The 27,228-nt window shown below is 40.5% G+C and overlaps 1 protein-coding gene across 1 annotated transcript in view; it reads left to right on the forward strand.

Moving 5' to 3' along the window:
- The window catches only part of CFAP54 (cilia and flagella associated protein 54), a 527,562-nt gene that overhangs the window by 58,894 nt on the left and 441,440 nt on the right, over positions 1-27,228 (forward strand). Inside the window, exons 5-8 of the mRNA XM_089651915.1 lie at positions 2,956-3,014; positions 8,765-8,908; positions 15,671-15,784; positions 25,758-25,859. Of these exons, the coding sequence (XP_089508041.1) occupies positions 2,956-3,014; positions 8,765-8,908; positions 15,671-15,784; positions 25,758-25,859 (419 nt within the window). The remainder of the gene's footprint in view (positions 1-2,955; positions 3,015-8,764; positions 8,909-15,670; positions 15,785-25,757; positions 25,860-27,228) is intronic.

The raw sequence follows: 27,228 nt of genomic DNA on the forward strand, positions 1-27,228 counted from the left end.
TTTATAGGAAAACAGGAAATGTCACTTGTCTTTGTAAGACAGCCCAGGGATCAGCAGTAAGACAGCAGTATTCCAAACTAAATAATTGCAGAAGAATACAATCAGTCAGCAAACATCCTTTAAAGGTGTTTTTCTTTGGAAAAGCTGTCAAAGTTCAACTTCAAACAGATATTAAAAAGTTCAATTAATGCAGTTATGTATTAACACAAAGTTGTAATTTTAAATGCCACCGGTGTTCAGAATTTGTATCATTGTCTGAATTTGACTTGGAATCTTTTTCTTGTAAATCATCTATGCAGTAGAACTTAGTCTGGAAGAGGGAAGGCCAGCACAAGGAGCCAATCCAATGTGTTGCATACACATGCGTCAACAAGGAACATGCTGACAGGGGATAGAGGACAGTGATGGCTTCATCAGTCTGGTGCTGCTTAATTGTGCAATCACATGCTGTGGGCTGGGAAATTACCAAGCTGTATTGCATAACTATAATACAAAAATGAGATCCCTGTTCCAGTAGGGGCCGCTGGTGGAGCCAATGCTTCTCAGCAGCCTGGCACTGTGCCCAGCCAGAAGGTGCATTGTAGGGCTTGCTGGCACTGTCAGGCCAGTGCATGCACTGTAGGGCTGATGTTTTTCTGAGATTTGGCACTATTCCAGCTGGTGCGTGAATCATAAAAGCCCATACTGCGCATGCACTGGCTGGAAACAAATGTCAGAGAGACAGCAGTCCCTAATTACGCATGATGCCTGCCATATAGCACCAGCTGTCCCTACCACAAATGCCAGGAGCACTTCCAAGCAGTGTTGCCAACCTTCCAGATTGAAATTCACTGATACAAGATCCATATTTTACTGGCACAGCCACGATTTTACTGGTATTTCCAAAAAGTTTACAACTTACAGTTCTAAATGCAAATTTCAGTATTTTGTCTACAAACAAATGCAATATGCAATTAGCAATGTGAATTAAGGTAAATATTAAGGCAAAAAACATATTTATTTTATTTTTGATATAGTAATTAGCTCAGGGACAGGACTCGGGAGGGCACACACACGATATTGACTCACAATGTCACTGACAGCAGTGTGCAGCAACACAGATGGTGATGACACCTCACCGACATGACACGTCCCCTCCTGAGTCACATTGACAGTCTCTCTCCATGCCAGGTGGTCCTTTCAGTCCAGTCCGAACAGCACTAACAGTTGTGCTCCCATCTTGCCTTGCTTCCGTTCCTCAGACCCACACATGAGGCTCTGGCCACTTTGCTTAGCTCCCTTGCACCATAACATCACATAACATGCTCAGGCACCACCTTTGGGAGACCCGCCACCCGCTGGCACCGCCCAAACACACTGTTTCAGGCACTGAAATGGTCTTGGCCAGCTCCGGACCAGAAGTGCGCATGCAGATTACTGAGCGGGGTGTCACAAGCATATTTTTAACATGCAACCTTTTCCTTTCACTGGCATTTACTGGCAGGAGAAAAATGCCTGTTTTTTACTGGCTGCCAGTAAAAATACTGACGGCTGGCAACATTGCTTGCAAGGGGCAAAAAAGGCATAAAAATATAAGGATTGGGGGCACAAAGAAAGCAAAAAAATATTTTACACTAATTGGGTGGTGAATATTGTAAAGGGTTGTTTTATATTTAAGGTTTAATACTGCTTTAGAAACCCACTTAAGTCAGTAAACAAAATATCTTAAAAGTGTCAACTAGGAGAGGACATAGGGATGTACGGTGAAGGCTTGGAGATTAGAAAAAAAATGCTGTAAACAGAAACTAGTAGATTATTTGTAAGCAGGGGCGGACTGACCATTTGGAAACTCGGGCACGGCCCGGGGGCAGTAGGGGGCCCCATGAGATGCCCCTGGTACCTTTTTCATAGGCTTTTTTGAGTTTGGGCAAGGACACGGGCCCCATGATCCCCTATTGCCCGGGGGCCCCATGAGTTGTCAGTCCGCCCCTGTTTGTAAGTTTTATTTTTTTAATCTCATATTATTCTAACGAGGGCTGTCTAAATCACGTAAACCACCTTCATGTGTATCACTATTGATCAACAGTTATTTACAACAGTTAGGTTGTTGTACGAACAGCTTTTTGAAAGAGGATAAAACTGTCCTCAGAGCAGCTTTTGAGTAAATTGCAGCTTCTTTTTACTTCTCCTTTAGCTTCTGAAAATTGCTTATGGTGTATTAGACTAGGCTTACTCCAGGAGTCTAGGCTGTTGGGCTCTATGAATGAGTAGTGGTGTTGCACATAAAATTGAAACAATGTATAGTCCAGTTAGCTTCACACTGACCAATCATGGTGGTTAAACAGCAACACAATTGCATGGTCCAGATTAATGTTCACTGACCAATCATGATGGTTCAACTAGACCAGTGTTTCTCAACCTTTTTTCAGTTAAGGCACACTTTAAAATTTTGGACAGTCCCGGGGCAACCTTTAAAATTATGGACAGTTTTCTCCATCACTGAGCTAATGTGACCCCAGCACTGACAGAGAGGGGCAGGGGAGGGTCAAACTAGGATGCTGTGCAGACAACTGACATCCTCCTTATCAACTGATGATGTCATTGGTTGTCAGGATGCCAGCGGCTAGAAGGTCGTAATGGTGCACAATGAAAACCTGTGGCTTTGAGTAACTAAAAGGCAGGCTTGTTCCACCTGCTGGCTTGTATACAAGTTCTAGGCAATTTTTAGACATTTTGCCAAGGCACCCCTAAAGAAACCTCAACAAATCCCAGGGTGCCTGGCACCCCCGTTGAGAAAAGCTGAACTGGAACACAAATGCCTGTACTGATTCAGTATATTTCTGTAGGACAGCATTTCTTTTTTTAACCTACTGTAAACTGCATTACTAATTATATATTTATTACTGATTTTATGTTTTGTGTTGTTTGTTTTGTTTCTGTTTATGAATTAAGTTATTTCACACTTTTTGTGCTTAGGTTCCCTTCATATATACACAATATGCAGACATTTAATGGTACTGGGACATTCATCAAAGGTAGGAAACAGTTAACATTGTCATTGAGATACTGTATATTGCTACTCTTAATGTTTTATTGCCGATAATATAGAGCATTATGAAATGTAAGCATAATTCTGAATATCTTTTGTTTGTCAGCACATTGGAAATTGAATATACATGTTTTGTAAATTATATCAATTGCTGCTTTACCCAGCTATTGCTTTACTTTGCATAGATGACTAACTTCTGGAGGAGATACCTTGATATTCTTTACCTCTGATAACTGTTATGCTCTCCCTATATAAGGTAGTTTTCAAGCAGTTTCACACAACTTTTATTCACAAGAACAATCAAATAGAAAAAAAAAAATCTACTACCTATAGTTTCGAACTTGTGGGTCACGTGAAAGTAAAATAAACTGTTGGTGGTAATTTGCATTTTTTCTCTCAAGCCTTTTTGTGATTGAAAGATGGTTGAAGGCAATTGAAATTGCCTTGCATCGGTAGACAGGTATTTTCACAAGTTGGATGCGCATATGAAATGCACGTTAAATGCAGGTTAGTAAATTCCCGTTCACTTTAATGATGCAGTGTTGGCGACAGTTCGGTGGCTGCATTTGACCTGCTTTTTGTTGGGTAACCTTAACCGCAGAAGCTCCTTTTCAGATGCGTTTTCATTACTGGTACTGCAGTTCAAACGCAGGTCTTTTGCTATATTTTCACTTTCAATATATATTTTTTAAAGTAATTCAGTTACATGTGATAACATAAAGAATCAGAGAAATATGGACAATGCGCCACCAATAAAATACGTCTTTTCATAAGCGTGGCTGGTCCATATATGTTCAGGGTAGTAAGCTTCTAGTATAAAGGTGGTCCGTCATTAACCAGAAGAGTTTTGTCAGATTACATTTTTGTACTTTAATGCTTACACTTCTTGTTTGCAGTGCTACATTGAAATGCATTGAAAGGCAACATTTGACAACAAACACAAGCCTTTAGAGTGCAGTCATGTTCATACCTGGTGTCGCTCTGCTTGTACGCAGCAGTGAACAGACAACATTTCATTCATGACATTGTCTTAGTATTATGTTACAATCACAATGCTTGGATTCCTGCCTCATTTCAGCCTTATCTAGAAAGTCATTAAACACCATAAAGGCATCGTATGTATGTCAGTTTTAAAAGTGGGACATACTGTAATCTGTAGTGTAATTCTTTTCCAGGATATTCATTTTTAGACTTCATTGTTTTATCTAATTTCCTCCCATCTGTTTAGGGAAGCAGATCAGGATCAGTTATCTGCCCAAATTAAAATCTATCCAAACATTCATTCACAGCACGCACACACACACAGGCACACACACACACACACACACACACACTTGTGTTCAAAATAATAGCAGTCAGACATCACTAACCTGATCAATCACTGTTTTTGGTAGAAATGATATTTCTACATGGCAAATAATTTACTAGCAGGTGTAGCAGAGTAATAGAAATCCAACAGACCCAACAGTCATGACATGTATGCTGCTGATTCTGTGTAATTGAATCACTAATTGAAAGGGGCATGTTCAAAATAATAGCAGTGTGGAGTTCTATTAGTGAGGTCATTCATTCTTTGAAAAACAGGTAGCAATTATTGCCCTTATTTAAGGAAGGAAGGCAGCAAATGTTGTACATGCTGGTTACAGTGCATTTCTTTCTGAAATTCTGAGGAAAATGGTTCGTTCCAGACATTGTTCAGAAGAACAGCGTACCTTGATTAAAAAGATGATTGGAGAGGGGAAAACATATAAAGAAGTGCAGAAAATGATAGGCTGCTCAGCTAAAATGATCGCAAATGCTTTAAAATGGCAACCAAAACCTGAAAGACGTGGAAGAAAGCGAAAAACTACCATTCGATGGATAGAAGAATAGCCAAAATGGCAAGGACTCAGCCAACAATCAGCTCCAGGAAGATCAAAGAAGGTCTAAAGTTACCTGTGAGTACTGTTACAATTAGAAGACGCCTATGTGAAGCCAAGCTATCTGCAAGAAGCCCCCGCAAAGTCCCACTGTTGAAAAAAAGATGTGCTGAAGAGGTTACAATTTGCCAAAGAGCACATTGACTGGCCTAAAGAGAAATGGCGCAACATTTTGTGGACTGATGAAAGTAAGATTGTTCTTTTTTGGGTCTAGTGGCCGTAGACAGTTTGTCAGACGACCCCCAAACACTGAATTCAAGCCACAGTACACTGTGAAGACAGTGAAGCATGGTTGTGCAAGCATCATGATATGGGGATGTTTCTCATACTACGGTGTTGGGCCTATTTATCACATACCAGGGATCATGGATCAGTTTGAATACATCAGAATACTTGAAGAGGTCATGCTGCCTTATGCTGAAGAGGAAATGCCCTTGAAATGGGTGTTCCAACAAGACAACGACTCCAAACACACCAGTAAACGTGCAACATCTTGGTTCCAGACCAACAAGATTGACGTTATGGAGTGACCAGCCCAATCCCCAGATCTTAATCCAGTAGAAAACTTGTGGGGTGACATCAAAAATGCAGTTTCTGAGGCAAAACCAAGAAATAGAGAAGAACTGTGGAATGTAGTCCAATCATCCTGGACTGGAATACCTGTTCACAGGTGCCAGAAGTTGGTTGACTCCATGCAACACAGATGTACAGCAGTTCTCAGAAACAGTGCTTATACAACGAAATATTAATTAAGTGATTCAAAGGAAAGAAAAATCTTCAAACATTTTTCAGTTTATATAGTGAATGTTTGAGTTTGTAAAGAAGAATACAAACACTGCTATTTTTTTGAACAGTCTAATACTCACTTTTCTTCAATTTTTTTTAGAGGAACAACACAAATTTGATATATTTTTCTTCATGTTTTGATTTGGAATAGAATATGTAGTGTTCCCAATGCATTTGTGTGTATGGAAATAAAAGCTATTAGAAGGATTTTGAGCTTTATTCACTTTTTTCAGCACACTGCTATTATTTTGAACACAACTGTATATATAAACATCAGCATAAAGCACAAAATGTAATAGTTGTAAGCAATGGACGTATCTTAAAAATGTATTTAAAAAATGCTATGGTCCACATGCAAAACAAAGTACCAGGTTCGTTTTAATTCTGGTCCTCATAATTGTCTTCTTTTTGCTCCCCCTCAAATTAATTTGCCTGGGGGAGTATAAAAGAAGAAACCCAGTTTAACCATTTTTCCTTTCACACCTGTTCACCCAGGGACCATAGAGATTTTGGCAATTCTACTATAGACTTGGCATAAACTTTGTCATTACTTAAGACAACAAGGAAACAACTACAGTATATTGTTTTTAAGGACAAGCAATTCTTTTTTTGTAAATAATGTCTAGAAACAATTTTTATTTTTTTTGCAACTTTTAGGCAATAAAATGTAACAAAACTAAACAAAATGTGCTTTTTCTTTTTGTGACCAATGTTAGTTTAAAAATAAATAGTGTTACTGCAGTTTAAAGTGCATTTTATTCTGTAATTTTTTCAAAGTGAAACTAAAATTATGATTCTGGTAAAAAGCATTACAAAGGTATTTACAAATGAAATAAGCTGTTTTTTTAATTTTTTTTATTTTGCACTTTTGAAAAGTGTTACATTTTAATGAACAAAACAAACAAACACAAAAAAAAATTCAATATTTTTAGCTAACCACCTCCCGCCCGCCATATAGTCCAATGACGGGCGCAAGGTGGTTCTCTCGTTCTGATAGGCCGTCTTTTGACGGCCTTCCATTCTCACCGCGCATGCACGACTCAGGGAGCACGCAGCGCAGCAATCAGCGGTGCTCTGTGTCCCTCGGACACAGCGGATCACCGATCCACGGAAAGAGCCGAAGATGTCGGCTCGGTCATGTGATCAGCTGTGTCCAATCACAGCTGATGACATGTAAACAGCCGGTTATTGGCATTTCTCTCCTCTCAAGCTGTCACGCTGACAGCTTGAGAGGAGAAGAGAGCCAGTAATCGGCATTTCGCGGAGGGGACATGTACACTGATCATCAGGGCACTGATGATCAGTGTGCCCTTATGATCAGTGTGGCCCCAGAAGTGCCAGCTGTCAGTGCTGAACAGTGCCACGTGCCAGTGCCCATCAGTGCCACATCAATGCCACATACCAGTGCACATCAATGCCACATATCAGTGCCCATCTGAGCTGCCCTTCAGTGTCACCCATTAGTGCCAGTCAGTGCCACCTATCAATGCCAATCAGTGCCACCTATCAGTGCTGCCAATGAGTGCCACCTATCAGTGCCAGTCAGTGCCGCCTATCAGTGCCAGTCAGTGCCACCTATCAGTGCGTGTCAGTGCCGCCTATCAGTGCGCGTCAGTGCCAACTAACAGTGCCAGTCAGTGCCACCCACACAAATGTGCGGCCTCCTGGCGTCTGGGCCTAGACGCTGAGCGGCTGCACATTTGCGTTCATGTAACAAAAAACATATGTGCTGAGAGCGTGCGCCCTGCGCGCTCCCAGCACACGTGTGCGGTACTCACAGAGAGGTCCCGGTTCTCCCTTTCGATCAGGACCTTTCCCGATCATGTGACCACCGTGACGACGCGTCACGGCGGTCACATGATCCCTAAACCACGCCCCACCTCTCGGCGTCTGAAACTCTTAAAGGGCCGGGAGGCGCCGGCGGGAAGGTGTTAATGTGGTTGTAAACCTCAGACATGAAATAAGAACAAGGCATATTCCTCTATAGCGTGTACTTTTCTTATTCCAGATCACTAAGTGTCATTTCTGTCTGCTGCCTTGCTCCTCTGCTATACCCATGAATAACTTCTGATAAGTTTTCATGACATCAAGAGAAAAAAAGGTGACAGGGAAGGGAGCTCAGCACACAGCTTGTGATTGACAGCCTCAGCTCTGTTCCTGTGTGATTTGTGAAGGGGTTGGGTGTTGTCCTTACCCTCCAATCAGCTCTCACTGCCTCTGCTTTCTGAAAGGTCAGACAAGCTGTATAAATTCTGGACTTTCAACAGATGGAGAGAAGACTGCAGATAAACAGATACAACTTATGCAGGATTTTTCATCTCACCTGACGCCAGTGACTTCACTGGGTTTATGTAAGGGTTTACAACCACTTTAGTTATAGCATACATATGGCAATGGATTCTGTAAACTTGGATATGATGGTTATCATACATTGATACAAATACAAGCATCCTATCATAGAAACATATAGAGGAAGTGTGGGGTCAAGCATTATTTTTTTTATATCAAATTTCACAGAGATTTTGTAATATGAAATTCATAGGACAGGAACTCATACAACTGACTTTGGGTTTAGGAGCCATTAGAAGGTGATATTTCCCATGCACACGATGTGCTATAAATCAGTTCTTGAGCAGTCACAAATATGGATGAGGATCATGAACTAAAGGGATATTTTTATGCCGTAAAACAAATTCAGGTCATCAGTTTCTGTCTGCCAAAGGCTTTCATGAGAGATGCAATCTTGTGGTTGAATTGTAAAACATCATCCTATGGGGACCTCTAGTGGACAAAATAGGTAATGTTCGATATGAAGAACCACTGGTAGTATTTGCTTTGTTGATCTTTGTAAACACTTTTATCAGAGCCTATATAAAATAATAAATCTAACTGTTAGACTGTAATGCATTTACTGCATCATTTACTACATAGTGACACTAAATGAATTTGTTATTGTAATTCAAGGACCAATAAATGGCAAATCTTTGTTAGCAGAGTAAACATTGTACCTTGTGTATCTCTTTATTTAAAGGCTCTAGAGTTCCTCTTATGGGCAAGTGTGTGTATGGAATCATCAGTTCCCTTGCTGTCTCTTCACTACCTGAAATGGAGGGCGACGCTTTACACTGCTGTGTGTCAGTGCTACTTTGACTGCAAAGAAGGAGTTCATGGAGAGGTAAAGCGCAATTTCTGGATACTAGAGTCAGTGAAATGGCTCTCCTGCTAGCATTTGCTTAAACCGTTATTTATGGTTACTTGCTTTCATTTCCTTTAGGTAAAAATTATACAAACTTCAGTAAAATAAAGAATTTAGCATTTTTAAGAAAATTGGGATACATTGTTTTGTATACCAGGGCTGGAAGAAAAATTGGGATTGCATCTTCCAATGCAGGTTAGCAAACTAAGGAACAATCTTTTTGGTGTAATTTGCAAAAAAACAACAAAACAACAAAACAAATGCTGTAGAGAGCACACGATGCAATTGGCAATGAAGTGGCAGTGAACATGCGTCAGGAAATCTGCAGCTCAAAATGAATGTTTGATCATTCTATAGCTGTCAATTTGTGGCTGTACAGAGAGAAAACAATGCAATTAGCAGTGAAGTCACTGTAAACACATGGTAATGGATCCACAGGTCAAAGTGAGTATAAAGCAACCCGAAAATGTCAGTTTGTAGCTAAATCAAACCATATACAAACAAAAAGTGGGGGATTTTTTGAGGAACATATAGAAAAGAAGATAACATTGCATACAGTATATAAAAAAACTTACATTTTATTCAAACATTCAGTAACAGAAGGGTGACTGTGCACTGGAACTTTGTATGTGAAGGGCAGGATATCCTGGAAATGAATATTTACTCATTTGATCTCTGCTAATCTTTAGCTGCCTATCCCCCAGACATCGTGAAGGGTTTTATTATAGGATAAACCCTAAGCCATCCATACTCTGCCTAAATATGGATGAAGATACATTTATTTTTCATTTGATGTGTCCATTTAATTGGATGTTAGGTGACCATTGAGGGCTTTCTGCACCATTCGCATTAAACCTACTGTATGAGAGCTTCCTAGCCACCTTTCTCTCCTCCCACATGGTAAAGAGACAACACACACTTTTTTAGAATTCCAGTAAATATATGAGTTCATCATAATGAGAATCATGGGTTTCATCATGCTGATTGTTCACATGTACTCCTGAAGAAGATTTACCCATTGAAACGCATCAAATCTACATGCGGAGTGTTTTGGATCTAAACAATAACTGAATGCTATACACAATATTTAAATTTTTGGTCTGTGTTTTTTTCCTTTATTAAATATTTCAATAACATGTATGGTTTATATATGCAGTGTTCTATATATGCAGTGTTCTCTTCTCATCTACAGTATCTCACAGAAGTGAGTACACCGCTCATATTTTTGTAAATATTTTATTATATCTCTTCATGTGACAACACTGAAGAAATGACACTATACTACAATGTAAAGTAGTGAGTGTACAGCTTGTATAACAGTGTAAATTTACTGTCACCTCAAAATAACTCAACACACAGCCATTAATGTCTAAACTGCTGGCAACAAAAGTGAGTACACCCCTAAGTGACAATTTCCAAATTGGTGCCAAAGTGTCAATATTTTGCCACCATTATTTTCCAGCACTGCCTTAATCCTCTTGGGCATGGAGTTCACCAGAGCTTCACAGGTTGCCACTGGAGTCCTCTTCCACTCCTCCATGACGACATCATGGAGCTGGTGGATGTTAGAGACCTTGTGCTCCTCCACCTTCCATTTGAGGATGCCCCACAGATGCTCAGTAGGGTTTAGGTCTGGAGACATGCTTGTCCAGTCCATCACCTTTACCCTGAGCTTCTTTAGCAAGGCAGTGGTTGTCTTGGAGGTGTGTTTGCGGTTATTATGCTTCCTTCTGGGACAACAGCCATGCAGACCAGTTTGATGCAGTGTGCAGCTTATGGCCTGAGCACCTCTGCAGCAATGCTGGCAGCACTCATACTTCTATTTCCCAAAGACAACCTCTGGATATGATGCTTAGCACGTGCACTCAACTTCTTTGGTCGACCATGGCGAGGCCTGTTCTGAGTGGAATCTGTCCTGTTAAACCACTGTATGGTCTTGGCCACCATGCTGAAGCTCAGTTTCAGGGTCTTGGCAATCTTCCTATAGCCTAGGCCATCTTTATGTAGAGCAACAATTCTTTTTTTCAGATCCTCAGAGAGTTCTTTGCCATGAGGTGCCATGTTGAACTTCCAGTGACCAGTATGAGAGAGTGAGAGTGATAACACCAAATTTAACACCTGCTCCCCATTCACACCCGAGACCTTGTAACACTAACACCTTGTAGTCACATGACACCGGGGAGGGAAAAAGGTTAACTGGGCCCAATTTGGACATTGTCACTTAGGGGTGTACTCACTTTTGTTGCCAGCAGTTTAGACATTAATGGCTGTCTGTTGAGTTATTTGAGGGGACAGCAAATTTACACTGTTATACAAGATGTACATGTTGTCACATGAAAAGATAGAATAAAATATTTACAAAAATGTGAGGGGTGTACTCACTTCTGTGAGATACTGTATATGTTCCTCAAAAAGTCCCATGCTACTACCATTTTTCATTTGTATATGCTTAATGTAAGGATGTGGACATATAGCACACATTATACTTGTAGCCAGGGACGGACTGACCATTTTCAAACTCGGGCACTGGCCGAGGGCCTGGGGTCAGTATGGGGCCCCATGAGATGCCCCTGGTACCTTTTTCATAGCCTTTTTTGAGTTTGGGCAAGGACACAGGGGCCCCATGATCCCCTATTGCCCGGGGGCCCCATGAGTTGTCAGTCCACCCCTGCTTGTAGCTGAATCAAACCACATCTACAAGACCTGGGATTTAAGGCAAATCAAAGCAACGGTGAGTGGAAGCCATCAAGGGAAAAGAAGGTCGGACTGTAATTTGCAGATCCTGTAAACCAGATCTGGGAAGGATCCAAAGCAGATTGTAAAGGAAACAGAATAACCAGAGCATTGAATTAGTAAAGTGTAACAAACTTTATTTGTAAGCATAATATCCTCACTTACATCAAGGCAAAGAATCAGCCAAACAATCTCAGAGCAAAAGGGAGGCAGTCAATAGCTGCTGGTGTCTCTCTGTTTTGGCGGGTTCAGCTCCAGACTACTCCAGCTGCTCGGGTCTCTGTCATAGCAGTCTGTGTCTGCTCACATTGTATGGAATTACCCTTCTACTTTGGAAGCTGCTGGTTCTTTGCCTTGATGTAAGTGAGGATATTATATTTACAAATAAACTTTGTTATACTTTACTAATTCAGTGCTCTGGTTACTTTACAAAATGTTTACAAGTTTATTGTTTTTTTTCCATTAAGTTCAATCAAAGCTACTGTATATCGATTAATTTAGATTACTTTGTGATTTTGCCAAAAATAGTTTGATCACTTCACCAAAATGCCAAATGTGTCCAGAATAGGGGGAACGCAGAAATGCTGCTGTAGGTAGATCAGCAGGGAGATAAAAATACATTTGTGTACTTTTTAGGCTTGTTACACCAAAATATGCCTATATATAGAATATGATTGTCACCTAATCTGACCAGGTAAGGACATAATGGGAAACAGAAATATTTCAATGCATACAAAGCTACATCTACCAGCAATCACTAGCTGATCAACCTTGGTGGGGAAAAATTTAACAGCTATAATGGATTTTTCTGTTTTGATTATTACAGTTTCCCCTAGTGCGAGGATTCTCTTTGCCTCCTTATCTCTTTTTTTTTAATAACTTTTATTTTGAAAACTTTTTTAAAACACATAAACATATACAACATATCTCAAAAATACATACCAGAGCAAAAATACAAACAAAAATACACAGCACAAAAAGAATAATAATTAAAAAAAAACAACAAAAGAGAAAAAAAAAAGAAAAAGCAGAAAACACTGATCTGGAGCATACCCAGATCTAATCAAAACAGTAAGTGAGTGAAGAGCATTATAACAGCCAGAGAAAGTCCAACATTACAAAAGGGCCCCAATTTTTAATAACCTAAACAATGCCTAAAAGGTCCTGCGTCTTAACTCGATACTGGACTCATGAACTAACCAAGCTGACAAAATTAATTCAAACCTCTTGGATGAATTTCTGAAAAAGAAAGTGTGTCTCTCTTATGAAATGCACTTACTTAGATCAAATATCCAATCAGATAAGGTCGGAGGGTGCAGGGAGGTCCACTTAAGGGCAATTTGCCTTTGAGCCGCAAACAGCGCATGTAATCACAGTAATCCACTTTGGTGGTTTCAGCAGTGAAAAGTCAACATAGCCCAATAAAAATGTAAGAGGATGCACTGGAAGATTCATATCTAATAACCTATTAAGTGTGCCCACAACCGCCGCCCAGTACCTCTGGAGTTTTTGGGCAACTCCACAGTAGGTGTATCAAGGACCCCGAATTACCACATCTAGGACAAGCCAGGTTGTCCCTAAGGCCAATAGCACACACAAATTCCAGGGTCTTATACACCCTATGGAGAATAAAAATCTGGGTTAACATATGTGAAGAAGAAAGTGAGACAAGGGGGACTGCTTGATGGATCGCTTCCTAAGCATTGTTAGAAATGGACCCTGTATCCTGTTCCCACTTTCCTTCTCTTCTCCATAGACAATTAAATACATGTTTGCGGGACTCCAGTATACATGTTTATAGCAGTTCTCAACCACTCTCCAGTGTCTAAAGGCAACATAAACGTTCACACGGATGAGTTAGGTCATCTGCTTTGTTTATATTGCAGTCCCCATAGCGGAGATTCTGGCATATTACCTGCCCTGATAATGGCTGTCACAAGAACCAAGCGTTAAGGGGATATCCCCAGTAAGGACACAGGCAGCAAAAGAACAAAAAAAAAAACCCAAATAAAACATCTGTCAAGTTTTCCCTTCACTTCTGTCCTGTTGACAGATTTCATTGGGAAATGAAGTGATGGGAAATCATTGCCACTTTGACATAACAGTTAAAACCCAATTATGGTTCTATTTCTCAGTCTATTCTAATATTACATTATTAACCGTTTCAATACCGGGCAATTTTACACCTTCCTGCCCAGGCCAGTTTTCAGGTTTCAGCATTCTCACACTTTGAATGACAATTGCGCAGTCATAAAACATTGTACCCAAACTAAAATGTTATCATTTTCTTCACACAACTAGAGCTTTCTTTTGGTGGTATTTAATCATCGCTGGGGTTTTTATTTTTTGGTAAATTAACAAAAAAGACCAAAAATGTTGAAAAAACACACGTTTTTCTTTGTTTCTGTTATAAAAGTTTGTAAATAAATAATTGTTCTTCATAAATTTAGGCCGAGATGTATTCTGCTACATGTCTTTGGTGAAAATAATCCAAATTAGGATGTATTTTTTAGTTTGTAGGAAAGTTATAGAGTTCACAAACTATGGTATAGATCTGAATATTGATCAATCCTGAAGTACTGACAGCCAATCTAATTTCTTGAGGTCCAAGAATGTCAGAACAGTACAGATATCCCCCAAATGACCCCTTTTTGCAGAGTAGACAGTCCGACATACTTCATAAGAGGAATGGCGAGTTTTTTGAAGTTGTATTTTTTTTGTCATCATTTTTCGGAAAATTAAAAAATTAAAAAAATTAGTTTCACAATTTTTTTTTTTACATATTGTCACCAGTGCAGTACAGCATCATCATATAACTGGCATGGTGGTGATCAGGGACACTGACTGGTGACAGTATGAAAAAAAAATATATTTTTTTTTATTACTTTTTATTTTTTATTAAATTTGTTTTCTTTTTTTTAAGATTTTTTTTTTCAGATTTCACTATGACCAAAGTAGTACAATGTTACCATAGTAACATTGTACTACTTTGGGGAAGTGATCAGTATTTTCTTTTTTTTACACAATTTGCTTATAGCAAAGAATTACTTTGCTATAAGCAAGCATTTACCTGAATGGCATCAATTCATTCAGGGTTTTTCTTTTTTTTTTTTTTTGTGCTTAGCTGTGATTTGGCCACAGCTAATCACATGACATGTGCATGTGATTAGCTGTGACCATTCACAGCTAGACACTAGTATACAATGGATGGTATGAATGAAGCCATCCATTGTATACAACTGTCATGTGACCTGCTGTGATTGGTCACAGCAGGTCATATGGTACCAGCAACGGGGCCGATACTCAGATCTGTTATCGGCCGTGTCCGAGGTACACGGCCGGTGACAGATTGCGCCGCTGCGCGGCTCTGCAGGAGCGCAATCTGCGCATGTGCGGCAGGACACCATATGGTGTCCACCCGGAACGCTGATGACATTTGCCGGCCGCCATTCGGCCATAGGGCGGGTGGCAAATGGTTAAATTATAAAAAAAACGTTTTTGCCTGGAGTTGAGTTTTAGGACCTGCAACTATGTTGCTTTATCCTGCTAATAAGAAACAATGTTTTGGCTCCTAAAACTACCTGTAGAATGTTAGTTTTTACATTTATAATGTACCCTCAAGCCGGTTCACAGACCAGGAGATGTTTAAATTTTCCAGTGTTACTTAAAATTTTTAGATTTTTTTAACACATGCTAGATATCCCATAGCAAAAATAATACATCTTTACCCAATGAAGCATTTCATTTACTGTATGATACTGGTAGTGAATACGTAAAGCACAGTCTTATATTTTCTTATGTACAAATAAATAAATTCTATTCCTATCCAATAATTTTCAATAAATTAAGTAAAAATAAATATCTTTTAAGCCACCAAGTGGCCTGTGACCTTCTTTGTTTACTGAAGATTATGTCATAATTAATATTTGTTTGATGGTGCATTGTTTCTTTTTATACCACTGAGGATTATTGCAAAATGTTGTATTTGGTGTTTGTGTTTCCTTTTAGGTGTTTGCGCGACGTGCTCTCAGTAAGATAAGTGAGCTTAGTCAGCTTGAAAACATGAGTGATTCTTCCTACAACGAAGGAGCAAAGAAAGCTTTTAAAGAGTCCACTCTTAAGGTAAACAAGCATTTTGTGCGGCTTAAGAAGTATTGCATTATTAGCAGGTTCAAGGCATGAGTTACAATCTCAATAAGTTATTCACATACACGTGAGTCATGCTATGTATTTTGTAATACTTGCTGTGGGGCTTCTTATATATATTTCTATAATCTTCTTGTACTGATATTTGCTGTTATTGTTTTTCTTGCATATGAAATTGCACGTATCCCATTTCTACCTCTCCGTTTTAAGCATTACTTTGGGGCCAGGACCTGTATATAAATGTTTGTATTATAAGGTTCAGTTATTTAAATGACAAGCTTTCTAATGAGAATATATAATTTTAGTTGTGAATAAATGTTTAAATCAATACTGAAAAGACGATTCGGGTGGATAATTTCCCACAAGAATCAAACTGCAACAAAGAAAAAATGGTACAGGTTGCTGGTAAGCCTCTTTTAGCCTTAATTGGAGGACATTATTGAGCTTTAGGCTACAAAACTGGAGTTAAAATCAATGAAAAACATCTGAATTGATTGTCTCCCAAATCTCTACTCACCTCTTAGTTGATGATACAACACTTGAAGGGTTTTGTGTATCTTATTTCGAGAAGCAAAAAGGAAATCCCCCCATCTTCTTTCATAAGCAGCATGATAGCTTAGGTCTCTGAGCCTCATTTTAAAGTATCAAATAAGAACTATCTGTGTTGCCTTGTAGTGACCAATCATATTGAATTTCACAGAAAAAAATTACAGCTGGGGAATAAAAAGAGAAGTTGAATAAGTGTCATTAAGCTTAAAGTGATACTAAAGGTTCAGATTTTTATAACAGATATGTTATACTTATCTGGTCTGTGCAGTCGTTTTTCACAAAGCAGCACTGATCCTTCTCTTCTCTGGTCCCATGCCAGAGTTCTTGGCTGCTCCCCCCTGCTGAGTGTCCCCAGGGCAAGCTGCTTGCTCTGGGAACACTCATGCAGGCTTGCTTCTGAGCCCCACTCTGTGTGTCTATAAGACAAACAGTAGAAATTCTGAAGGACCCTCTGCACACTGGTATATACCCTTTCAAGCAGACTATGCAATAAATAGGGATATTTAGTTCACACATATTGCAATACATGCTTAAGCTGGCCAACTGCGTCAAAGTAATCCCTCTATGGCCAGTCCTACTCTGCACTGCCTATGAAAATGCTACTGTGGACATAATGCCAATATAGAGGAAAACAGACTGCTACTGTTTCCACAGTAGCATTTGCGTAGGCAGTGCAGAGTAGGACTGACCATAGAGGGATTACTTTGATGCAGTTGACCAGCTTAAACAGGTATTGCAATATATGTGACCTAAATATCCCTATTTTTTATTGTAAAGTTTGCTGGAAAGGGTATATACCAGTGTGCAGAGGGTTCCTTCAGAAGCTCTAGTGTTAAAGTGGTTCTAAAGGCTCAAAGTTCTATGCATGAAGGTAATAAACCTTTTGTGTTCATCACCCCCCCCCAGTCCCCCTAATACTCACCTAAGCCCCCTCTCGATACAGAGATGTGCACTGGAGTCTCGGTTATCCCGGGACTCACTCTTCTCATTGGCTGAGACAGAAGCGGGAGCCATTGTCTCCCACTGCTGTCAATCACAGCCAGTGAGCCAATGAGAAAAGAGAAGGGTTGGGGCCAAGCTGCGGCTCTGTGTGTGAATGAACACATGGAGCAGCGGGTGCCCCCACAGCAAGCTGCTTGCTGTGGGTGCACCTGATAGGAGGGAGGGGACAAGAGAGCCTGCCCATGAAGAGGAGGAGACAGGCTGCTCTGTGCAAAGCCACTGCACACAGCAGGTAATTATAGACCTGTTTGTTATTTTTTCTTAAAAAATAAACCTTTAGAATCACTTTAATATGTGGTTACACCCCTTTAGCACATGATAGATAAATGCATGTACTAGCTATTGGGATTTGAGCACAGGTATGTCTTGTTTGTTATAAGACAAAGTGCGCCTCAGTCACATTTGCTTGTGCTGTCATCTAAGCTGTCAAACCATCAAAAAACTGATCGCATGTGCAGCACCATGGCAGTTGCAGATCAAAAAGAAGCAGCTTTTTTAGCTGTAGAGGATAGGAAGGTTTAATTCCACTTCAAGGCTGTCAGCAGCTCATCCTCTACAAATTTGGCAGTGCCTAAAAATGGAGTGCAACTGCGCATGTGTAAGGCAGGGTGAGATGGTGGATTACTGGATTTTAAACAGTATAGGCACTTTTTTTTTATGTTTTACCTTAATATATACCTGCAAAAGGGGCCAGCATGAAGTCATCTAGCAAGACCTAATTTTCTGACTAAAGGTCCACTTTAAAGCAGTAGTAAACCCGTTACTTTAAAAAAACAAAACAAAACAACTTTTCCCCTGCAAGGCAATGTCATAATGTGCTAGTATCCATCGCATACTAGCACATTATGTGAAAGTTACCGTATAATGAAGTCCTTCAGCAGCGCGCTGTCACCACTAACAGGGCTTCCATCTTCACCCGGTCCTTCTTCTTGGTTCGCGGGCTCCGGCAGCTTGAATGGCTGTGCATGGGTGCCGGAGTCACTTTTTATGGCATACAGCTTCAAAGGAACGGCACAGGCATGCCATTCCTTCAGAGCACATGCACTGGTACTGCTTTACAAGTACATATCTTTTAAATGGTGCAGGTTTAGGAGATATTTACAGTACCTACAGCTAAGCCCTATTATAGGCTTACCTGTTGGTACAAGTAAAAAAACAGAGTTTCCTACTCTGCTGGTCAAAGAAGTCTCTGTTGCTCCTCAATTCAGAATGAAGACACCCAAAGACAGAAAGTGTGCTACTGATTGGTTTACCAAGTGAAAATAATAGAAAACAATTCCCCAAAAATGAATACAGCCACCACATCTAAGAATTGGTTAATTGTATTATTTAAAATTTTTGTTTTCAGGTTGATCACCTTACTTTTTATGGCAAAATGACTGTGTAAAGCATGTGATTGACCACAAGCACACTGGTAATTGTAACGGTAATCATTCAAGACATGCCTTGAACAGTTTTGGGAAACAGGTAAATCTGTGAGTTTAGTTCCAGTTGAAGCCCTGTTGTGGGCTGAAAACAAACAGGATTTCTGTGGACTGAATGTTGCCAGCCGTGCCCACTGCCCAGTGCACAATGGTAAACTCAACCACCACCACTCTCATGTCTCTCAATATGAAAGCTAATCGCTCTGTGGTCCCAAAAAACAACTAGGAGGGCTAAAGAGACTCTTTGATAGAACAAAGAAAGTGTGCAGAGGACACAGGGCAGCTCTGAATTTCTGCTTGATCAAACTTTTTTGCCCTTCTCAAAAGGTTTAAACAAAATTCTTGAAAGGTGTATTTAAAGTAGACCTTTCCACTCCAAATACCTAATCCATTGTTACATGTTAATAAGCATGCTGTAATCAACCACTCTTTTCTACCCTGCCGGCCTATGATGACATAATGGCAGTGTGGGAGTGGGGAGCAGAAGGACGAGACAGTTGGGAAAATAATTTTAAGCAGGGCCAGATCTAGCCTGTCTGATTTGGGGTGCAGTAAAAATATCAGGGGGGTAGAGGATACAAGGTCAGCAGGGCAGTGTATAGGGGTCAGCAGTGCAGAAGACAGGGGTTAGCAGGGCAGGGTACAGGGGTCAGCATGGCGGAAGACAGTGGTCAGTAGAGTTGAGGACAGGGTCACTGCTGGCAGGGCACTCAAGAGATTTCCTCCTCCCCACACAGCCCATAGCTGGGAATGGTATCCCTCCACACAGTGTGTAGCTGGCTACTACAGCTGCCAATCCAATCAAGGAATTTCATAGGTCAAAACTGCAACATTAGCTAGCTACACATTGTGCAGGTCGATGCTGTGAGGAATCTGATCTCAGCTATGTGTTATGTGGGGAGGAAAAGAACTGATGAGTGCATTGTGTGCAGTGCTGGGACAAGGTCATCTAGCACTCACCCCCAAAACAAAAATGCAAAAATTCCCCATCCTCACAGTCCAAATCCTCCTTTCCAGCACATATCTTTGCCCCCGATCACACCTACCTTCCAGCTCAAATTTTCCCAATCTCTAGTAATTCTTCCTCCCTCCTAGTACAAATTCTCTCTTAAAATCACCCCTCCTAGTACCTATTCCCCCCCACTCCTAGCACAAACCCTCTCCCCCAAATCCTCTCCTCAAATCTCCCCTCCTAGTACAAATACTCCCCCCAAATCGCCCCTTCTAGTACAACCTCCTACTAGTACAAATTCCCCTCATCACCCATTCTTGTACAAACCCCCCCCTCAAATACATCCTCTTAGCACAACTGTCTACAAATTACCCTTCCCAACACATGTCCCTGCATACCCAAATCATCCTGGTAGCACATAACACTCCCAATTCCCCCCACCTAGAACTAACCCCCCCCCCCCAATTCCCCCCTCCTAGCACAAATCCACCCCCCTTTCCAGCACAATTCCCTCCTCCTAGCACAAATCTTCCCCAATCCTGCCTCCTACCACTTTCCTCCCCTCCCCATTACCTATCCCAGCACAAATAGCCCCCCCCCCACAAGCTTCCCCTTCCCCAGTCTTACATGAGGGAACAACAGGAGTAGTGGAGGACAGGGTGGGAGGAGATGCGGGCTTCTCTTTAATCTGTAATCTCCCCCTCCTGCCAAAACAGCGCTCCTGAATATTGCAGATTACATAGGATCGCTATTACATCCGCTGGTACACAGCTTCATTACCCCCCTCCCACTCTCCTCCAAAGACTGCTCGACTCTTGGAAATGTGGAAGGGGGTGGGTAATGAAGCCGTGTACTGTTGGATGTAATAGCGACCCTATGTAACCTGCTGTATGGAGGATCACTGTTATGACAAGAGGAACGAGATCACAGAGAGCCCGCATTTTCTCCCTGCTCCTGTCTGGACTGATTACTTTACATGTGGCCGGCCGTGAGTGCAGGGAGGGGGGGAAAGCTCAGCAGGCCCTGCACAAAGTACATGGGAGGAAGGGGCACCCAGCTTGGGGGGGGGCACAGCCCACCCCAACACCACCCTAGATCCCGCCATGATTCTAAGCATATTGAAAATCTAAACATGGCAAAGTTAAGTTAAATGTTCTTACTAAGAACATGCATGTGCAAAATTTCAAATTCTACTTTAACAGATGCTGGAATCAGCACAAGTGCAGCACATTTCATGAACCTCAGTCCAGCCAGTGAAGTACGTTTTGTCCTATTTCTACTCAAAAATAGAGTTGAAAACTCGAATTAAAAGTTACCCTCACAGGGTTTTCAGCATCACAACAAGTATATATTTTTAAGCATTCAGCCTATCTAAACTGTGTAGTCCCTGAGCCTGTCTCTGCACTGACTCACCATGTTATCTCATTCAGCCTTGTGACAAACAAACTGCCCAACTTGGGGCGGCACATTCTTTAAATTTGTGTCTCCCTCCACACAGGAATGGACTTGCCACAGCATTTCAAACTGACAACACTAGGCACGAGAGCACATCCATCCCAGCTCGGTCAGTTTTCTGGCTGTTGAAATAACAAAATGATTTAAAGCAGTGCTAAATTCTTCAAAAGTGTAATTGTAACCTTTTTACAAGAAAAATGGATAAATATCATACACTCAACATTTATATACAAATAAAATGCAAAAAGAGCAAATATGAACCATGTGAAAATTAAAGTGCAGGTGCGTTCATAAACGCAAAAACAATTCATAAGGCTTCCGCCAAATAAATACTGTATTAAATTGGATAGCAACAGTTTATATGTTGATTCGATGTGCGTCCAAGCATCCATGGTGGGCTTGAGTGCTTGTGAACATTTATAATGTAATGGTCCTTACTGTTTGGTAAGAGGCCTTTTTAATGGTGGTGTGGTGGAAGCATTGATTTACATTTTGAAAATAGAAGTGTAGCTGCACAGTCAACATATGAAGAGCCACTTGAATATTTTAGAAACAAACAAAAAATTTGCCAGCACAGTTACCAGCTAGCCTGCAAAAAAACCCAAACAAACAAAAAACAAAAAAAATTTTCCCTGTCTAACAATTGATATTAAAAACCGAGGGTTTAGTTGCACACGTTTGTAGATATACTGTATGTGGAAGCTGCAGTGCCCTGCCAGAATGCAGTCCTACCTTTATATTTGAGAGTCTCTAAGTTGGAGCATATATAGCAGTAGATATATTGAGGGCAGGTATGTCTGGGGGGAGCCCAACCCTTCTTAAAGGCGGAGGGATTCATTAGATGACCAGCAAGAGCACAATGGCAGCTGAAGGTATCTGATGTCCCCACTCCTGATTCCAGCAAGCAAGCTATACAAGAATGGCAACCATTCCAATTTATAACTAGCCTTTGCAGCAAGCACATTGAGGGGCTTTGCAAATTACAAAGAAATACATTTTTAAAATAATTATCTATTTTTGTTGCCTATTTCCTATATTGATAAGATACTGCTGCTAAATAATGCTCAGCAGCCAAAACTTCTGGGTGTTTCCGATACCTCATTCCTTGACACATGCTGTGGTTCCTTTCACTGGCCCCTACATCTCTGCTATATTCTTCTGTTGATATAGGGACCACTGGATGGGCAATTTTTCAGGCAGTGGTACCTCTTTTGAACAGCAAAGGCAGTGGAATAGTAGGTTTTAAATGGTGGCATATTCCAAAATCATCTTCTGTAGCCCTAAAGTTGCTTTTACCATAACACTTTAAAGTGTCACACCGTCAGCCAATTGATGGTTGTGTGGTTTTTACATGTGTAAGAGCTGAATCACATGTGTGCGATGTGGATTAAAGCTCAGGTTTCACAGCTAATTCACACAGTAGTTGTTCAGCAGTTCAAGTCAAGTTTACATCAGGTTCAGGACAGGATTTTCTCCTGTTCACACATGTGTGGTTTAGAAACGGTTCCCATAATCCGCACCTAAACTGGACCGCACTGCTCAGAAATCGGACATGACTTTTTTAATCTGCGCTGAATCTGCACTGCTGGTGCACTGGACATATGTGGACAGACACCATAGGAAGCAATGTTAGTTCACATGTCATGCAGATTGAATGCTGTTTAAACCTCATCCAATCCACATATACACTATATTGCCAAAAGTATTGGGACACCCCTCAAACCATTAATTTCAGGTGTTCAAATCACCTCCATGGCCACAGGTGTATAAAATCAAGAACCTAGGCATGCAGACTGCTTCTACAAACATTTGTGAAAGAATGGGTCGCTCTCAGGAGCTCAGTGAATTCAAGCGTGGTACCCTGATAGGTTGCCACCTGTGCAATACGTCCATCTGTGAAATGTCTTTGCTACTAAATAATTGAAGTTGTTATAGCTGCAAAGGGTGGGCCAACTCAGTATTGAACCCTGTGGACTAAGACTGGGATGCCATTAAAGTTCATGTATGTGTAAAAGCAGGTGTCCCAATACTTTTGGCAATATAGTGTATGTGAACCTGCAATAACTTGTGAAAATGAATAGCAGCAGGAATCTGCATACTTTGATACTATATATTGTATTCTTATAAATGCATGTTGCCAAATATGTAATTTTTCACAAAAATTAGAGAAGATTATATGCAGAAAGTTTAGAGAAAACAACTGAGAGCAGCTGCATAATTTATTTTGCTGTCTTTGTAATTGTTTGCCGGAGTATCTAATTAATACTTTTCTTTCTTGATTAAAAAGGTGTAAACAACAATTTCCCATCTCCTAAACCATTAGAACAAACAAGAAAAACATGTAATCTATCCTATTAAAGTTGTACAATCGATCATGAAAAACACTAATAAGAGTTTAAAAAATATATATGTTTTGTAATTTGTGATACTCATTTCTCATATTCAAAATACCAGCATGAATCACCATTAACACTTTTAAAACTAGCAAATTCCCTAACTTATTTCCTTAACACATCCTTATTATGGATGCATAGTACCCAGCAGGGTAAAAGTTTAGACTCAGCTGCAGCTGACTAAGTTACAATATCACTTGTGACATTCAGTCAAAAAGTACTATATGTAGGGCTGCACTAGGGGTGATAATGAGCACTTCCCATGGTCATAAGTACTCTTTATGCATTTCAAAATACCGATAATGGTCATTGGCCTAGAACATTGTGGCAGTTTCCAGTAGAGCAGCGATGCATTTGAGGACAGGCAGATGTTGTGTGACCACCTGATGTTAGTGAGTCTTCTGCTTGCTTGCATGTGGCTTAAATATGTGACTTATCTTGAAATGTGAAAGTGTAATATAAATATAATGAACAAATTGTATATATACACAAGTAAGTAAATATATACGAGGGCCGTTCAAGTCAAACCGGGACTTTGAAGTTTATATAATACAACATTTATATAATATAATATATAATTTATTTATATAATACAACAAGTTTATATATACAACACCATCATCAGTCCCTCCCCTCAAGCCAGAGTACTAGGTGTCATCCTAGACTCCAGTCTGTCCTTCCAGCCCCAAGTCCAATTGCTGACAAACTCATGCAGACTTCACCTACGCAACATCTCCAAAATACGACCGTTCCTAACCCCAGAAACTACTAAGCAACACATTCACTCCCTAATTATATCACGCCTCGACTACTGTAACTCCCTCCTCATCGGCTTACCCCACCACAGGCTATCCCCAATTCAGTCTATCTTAAATGCTGCGACCAGACTCATCCACCTTACTAACCGCTCCGTATCCGCCACCCCTCTCTGCCAATCCCTCCACTGGCCTCCGATTGCCCACTGGATAAAATCAAAATGCTAACATTGACTTATAAAGCTGTTCATAATACTGCCCCAAACTACATCACCGATCTGGTATCCAAATACCACCCTAAACATACTTTCCACTCCTCACAAGACCTCCTACTCTCTAGTTCCCTGGTCTCCTCCTCCCATGCCCATCTCCAGGACTTCTCCGGGGTTTCCCCCATTCTCTGGAACTCCCTACCCCAATCCATCAGACTGTCACCTACTCTCCTCACCTTTAGGCGCACTCTGAAAACCTGTCTCTTCAGGGAAGCCTACCCCGCCCTGAGCTAATTACTGAACTCCTCCACTCTTCCTACCACTCCATCCCCCACAGCTATTTCCTCCTGTACCACTATCCCCTGCCTCCTACATTGTAAGCTCCAAGGAGCAGGGCCCTCGAACCCCTCGTGTATTGAATCGTATTGTTACTGTAATGTCTCATGTACTGTCTCCCTTTATAATGTACAGCGCTGAGCAAACTGTTGGCGCTCTATAAATCCTGTATAATAATAATAATATAATAAAATAACACATTTTAAAGAGTGGAAACTGCATTTATTTTTCAACATACCCCCCTGCTGCATTTATACACTTAACCCAACATTTAGCTAATGCCTGGAAAGCTTCAGAGTAGAAAGATTTGTCAGTACGCCTAAACCACCCTAGTACAGCCTGCTTAACTTCATCACCATTGTGTTCACTGCTTCCACAGAAAGATTCCTTGTGCAATTTCACGACAGTTTATGTATTGGTTATCCAGGATCAGGCATTCCATGCACTGAATGTTCTAAGAAATGACTGCTCTGGGCTGGGAACCACCACGGCTGGGATCATCACTGATGGACGTACAGCCGTCTTTGAAATGTTCACACCATTCAAATGTCTTACTATGGCGAGTGTCCCATCACCATACTGTGCTTCATGTCTTCTGTATATACCCACAGGTTTTTCACCTTCGTTCGCAAGAAACGTCATCACTGCATGCTGTTTCATGCATGCACTACCACTGTTGTCTGCTATCTTAACTAACGGTTTCTAGACAGGCAGTTCACATGTTGCGGGCCAATCAGTAATAGGACACACTTGCCACTTACTACCGCGTGTAGTACCTCTATGCTAGCATCCCTTTATATACCTGTAAAATTAAAAGTTCCAGTTTGATTTAGAAGCCCCTCGTATTAACCAAATAAATATTTTTCATCAGATGGCAGTGATGATCTTCAAAAGAGCTGTGTTCGAATCCAGAAGAAAACCAAAAGAAATTCTTCGCCCAAAACTGAAGAACAATCTAAAGGATGCAGAAAAGGTACATCTATGATATACATATCTAGCATTGCAGGACTGTACTTATTACCTTGCACTCATGAGTCATAGCAGGGTAAAATGGGCTATCACCAAAACCCCTTCCAGCTCCTACTGTGCATGTATGGTGCAAGCTCCATTCATTCTAAGGTTGGCCTGTACTTGTGTTGACCCCATTATCCACAAGGGTGTAGGCCATGATATAAAAAAAATGGAGTGAATAGCACAGAGTAGGAGCTGGGCAATCTTCATGATTTTTTTTTTTTTTTTTTGGGAAGGGGGGAAGGGGGGGGGGTTGTGCTGCTGGAAACTTTTTGGGAAATATTCCTTAGATGAACATTATCTTGAAATTAAACCTCTCTATGGGGAAGTGTGCAAAATCTGGTGCTTTTCTACGTAGAAAACAATCAGCTTCCGGGTTTTATTGTCAAAGCTTAATTGTACAAGCTGCACCAGATTCCGAGTGCCCCAGTTTTAGGAAATCTCCCCCTTAGTGTTATGTTTACTGTTATTAATGTATTAAAATCCCAAATTTGTGGTTGTCCCCAGAACGGTAATGAACGGGAAATTTTACAATTGGTACACTAGTTCTGGTGACCTGGTAACAACCATGGATTCCTTAACTTTGGAGGGATTTCCTCTCACTTTCTGTTATGTCTATAGGACATGAAATGAATGAAAATCTCCCCAGTGAGACATAGCAACATTTGTCAGGGGTTATAACCCTCCCTTACTCTATCCAGCAAAAAAACACATTGTGCCTTTAATATCTTAGAAAAAGTAACAGTGGTAGTAAGGGATTGGCCATGTGGACATAAACTGCTGAACTGTCCAAAGAAAGATTGATTGTTAAGTGATAGTAATGTGTACACTTGTCACTCCACCAAGTTAAATCAATGGCCAACTTCATTGTGAAACCTTTTTTGCAATATTGTTTACTTAGCATTGAAAGAAGTAACTACACATAATTTTAGGCAATCACCTTTCCAAGCAAGAGCTGAATAACAAATAATTCATGTGATCTGGATTTGTTTTGCCTGCGAGTGCTGTGTCTCTAATGTTGATTATTTCATAACAGTAAAGGTTGTTATCCATAATTATGTCTAATTGGCAGAATTGTTTCCAGAAGGCAAAAAAAATGTTGCTTGTTTTTTTAATTATTTTATAATACCCAAAACATTTCCTAACACAACTACTATGAAAATTTGCATGATTGTGTTTTTTTTATGTATTTTAATATGTAGTTTGCCTGGTGGAATTACATGTTTTAAGTATCTAACTTTTTAAAGGACTTTGATGTATTTATGTTATGTAGGATTTAATGTAACCTATTTATGTTTTTTTTCAGCAAATATGACAACAGCAGGTGCTGT

Source organism: Staurois parvus, unplaced genomic scaffold (assembly GCF_062004578.1).
Source record: "Staurois parvus isolate SC_StPar_1 unplaced genomic scaffold, SC_StPar_1.0 ptg000025l, whole genome shotgun sequence".
NCBI lineage: Eukaryota > Metazoa > Chordata > Amphibia > Anura > Ranidae > Staurois > Staurois parvus.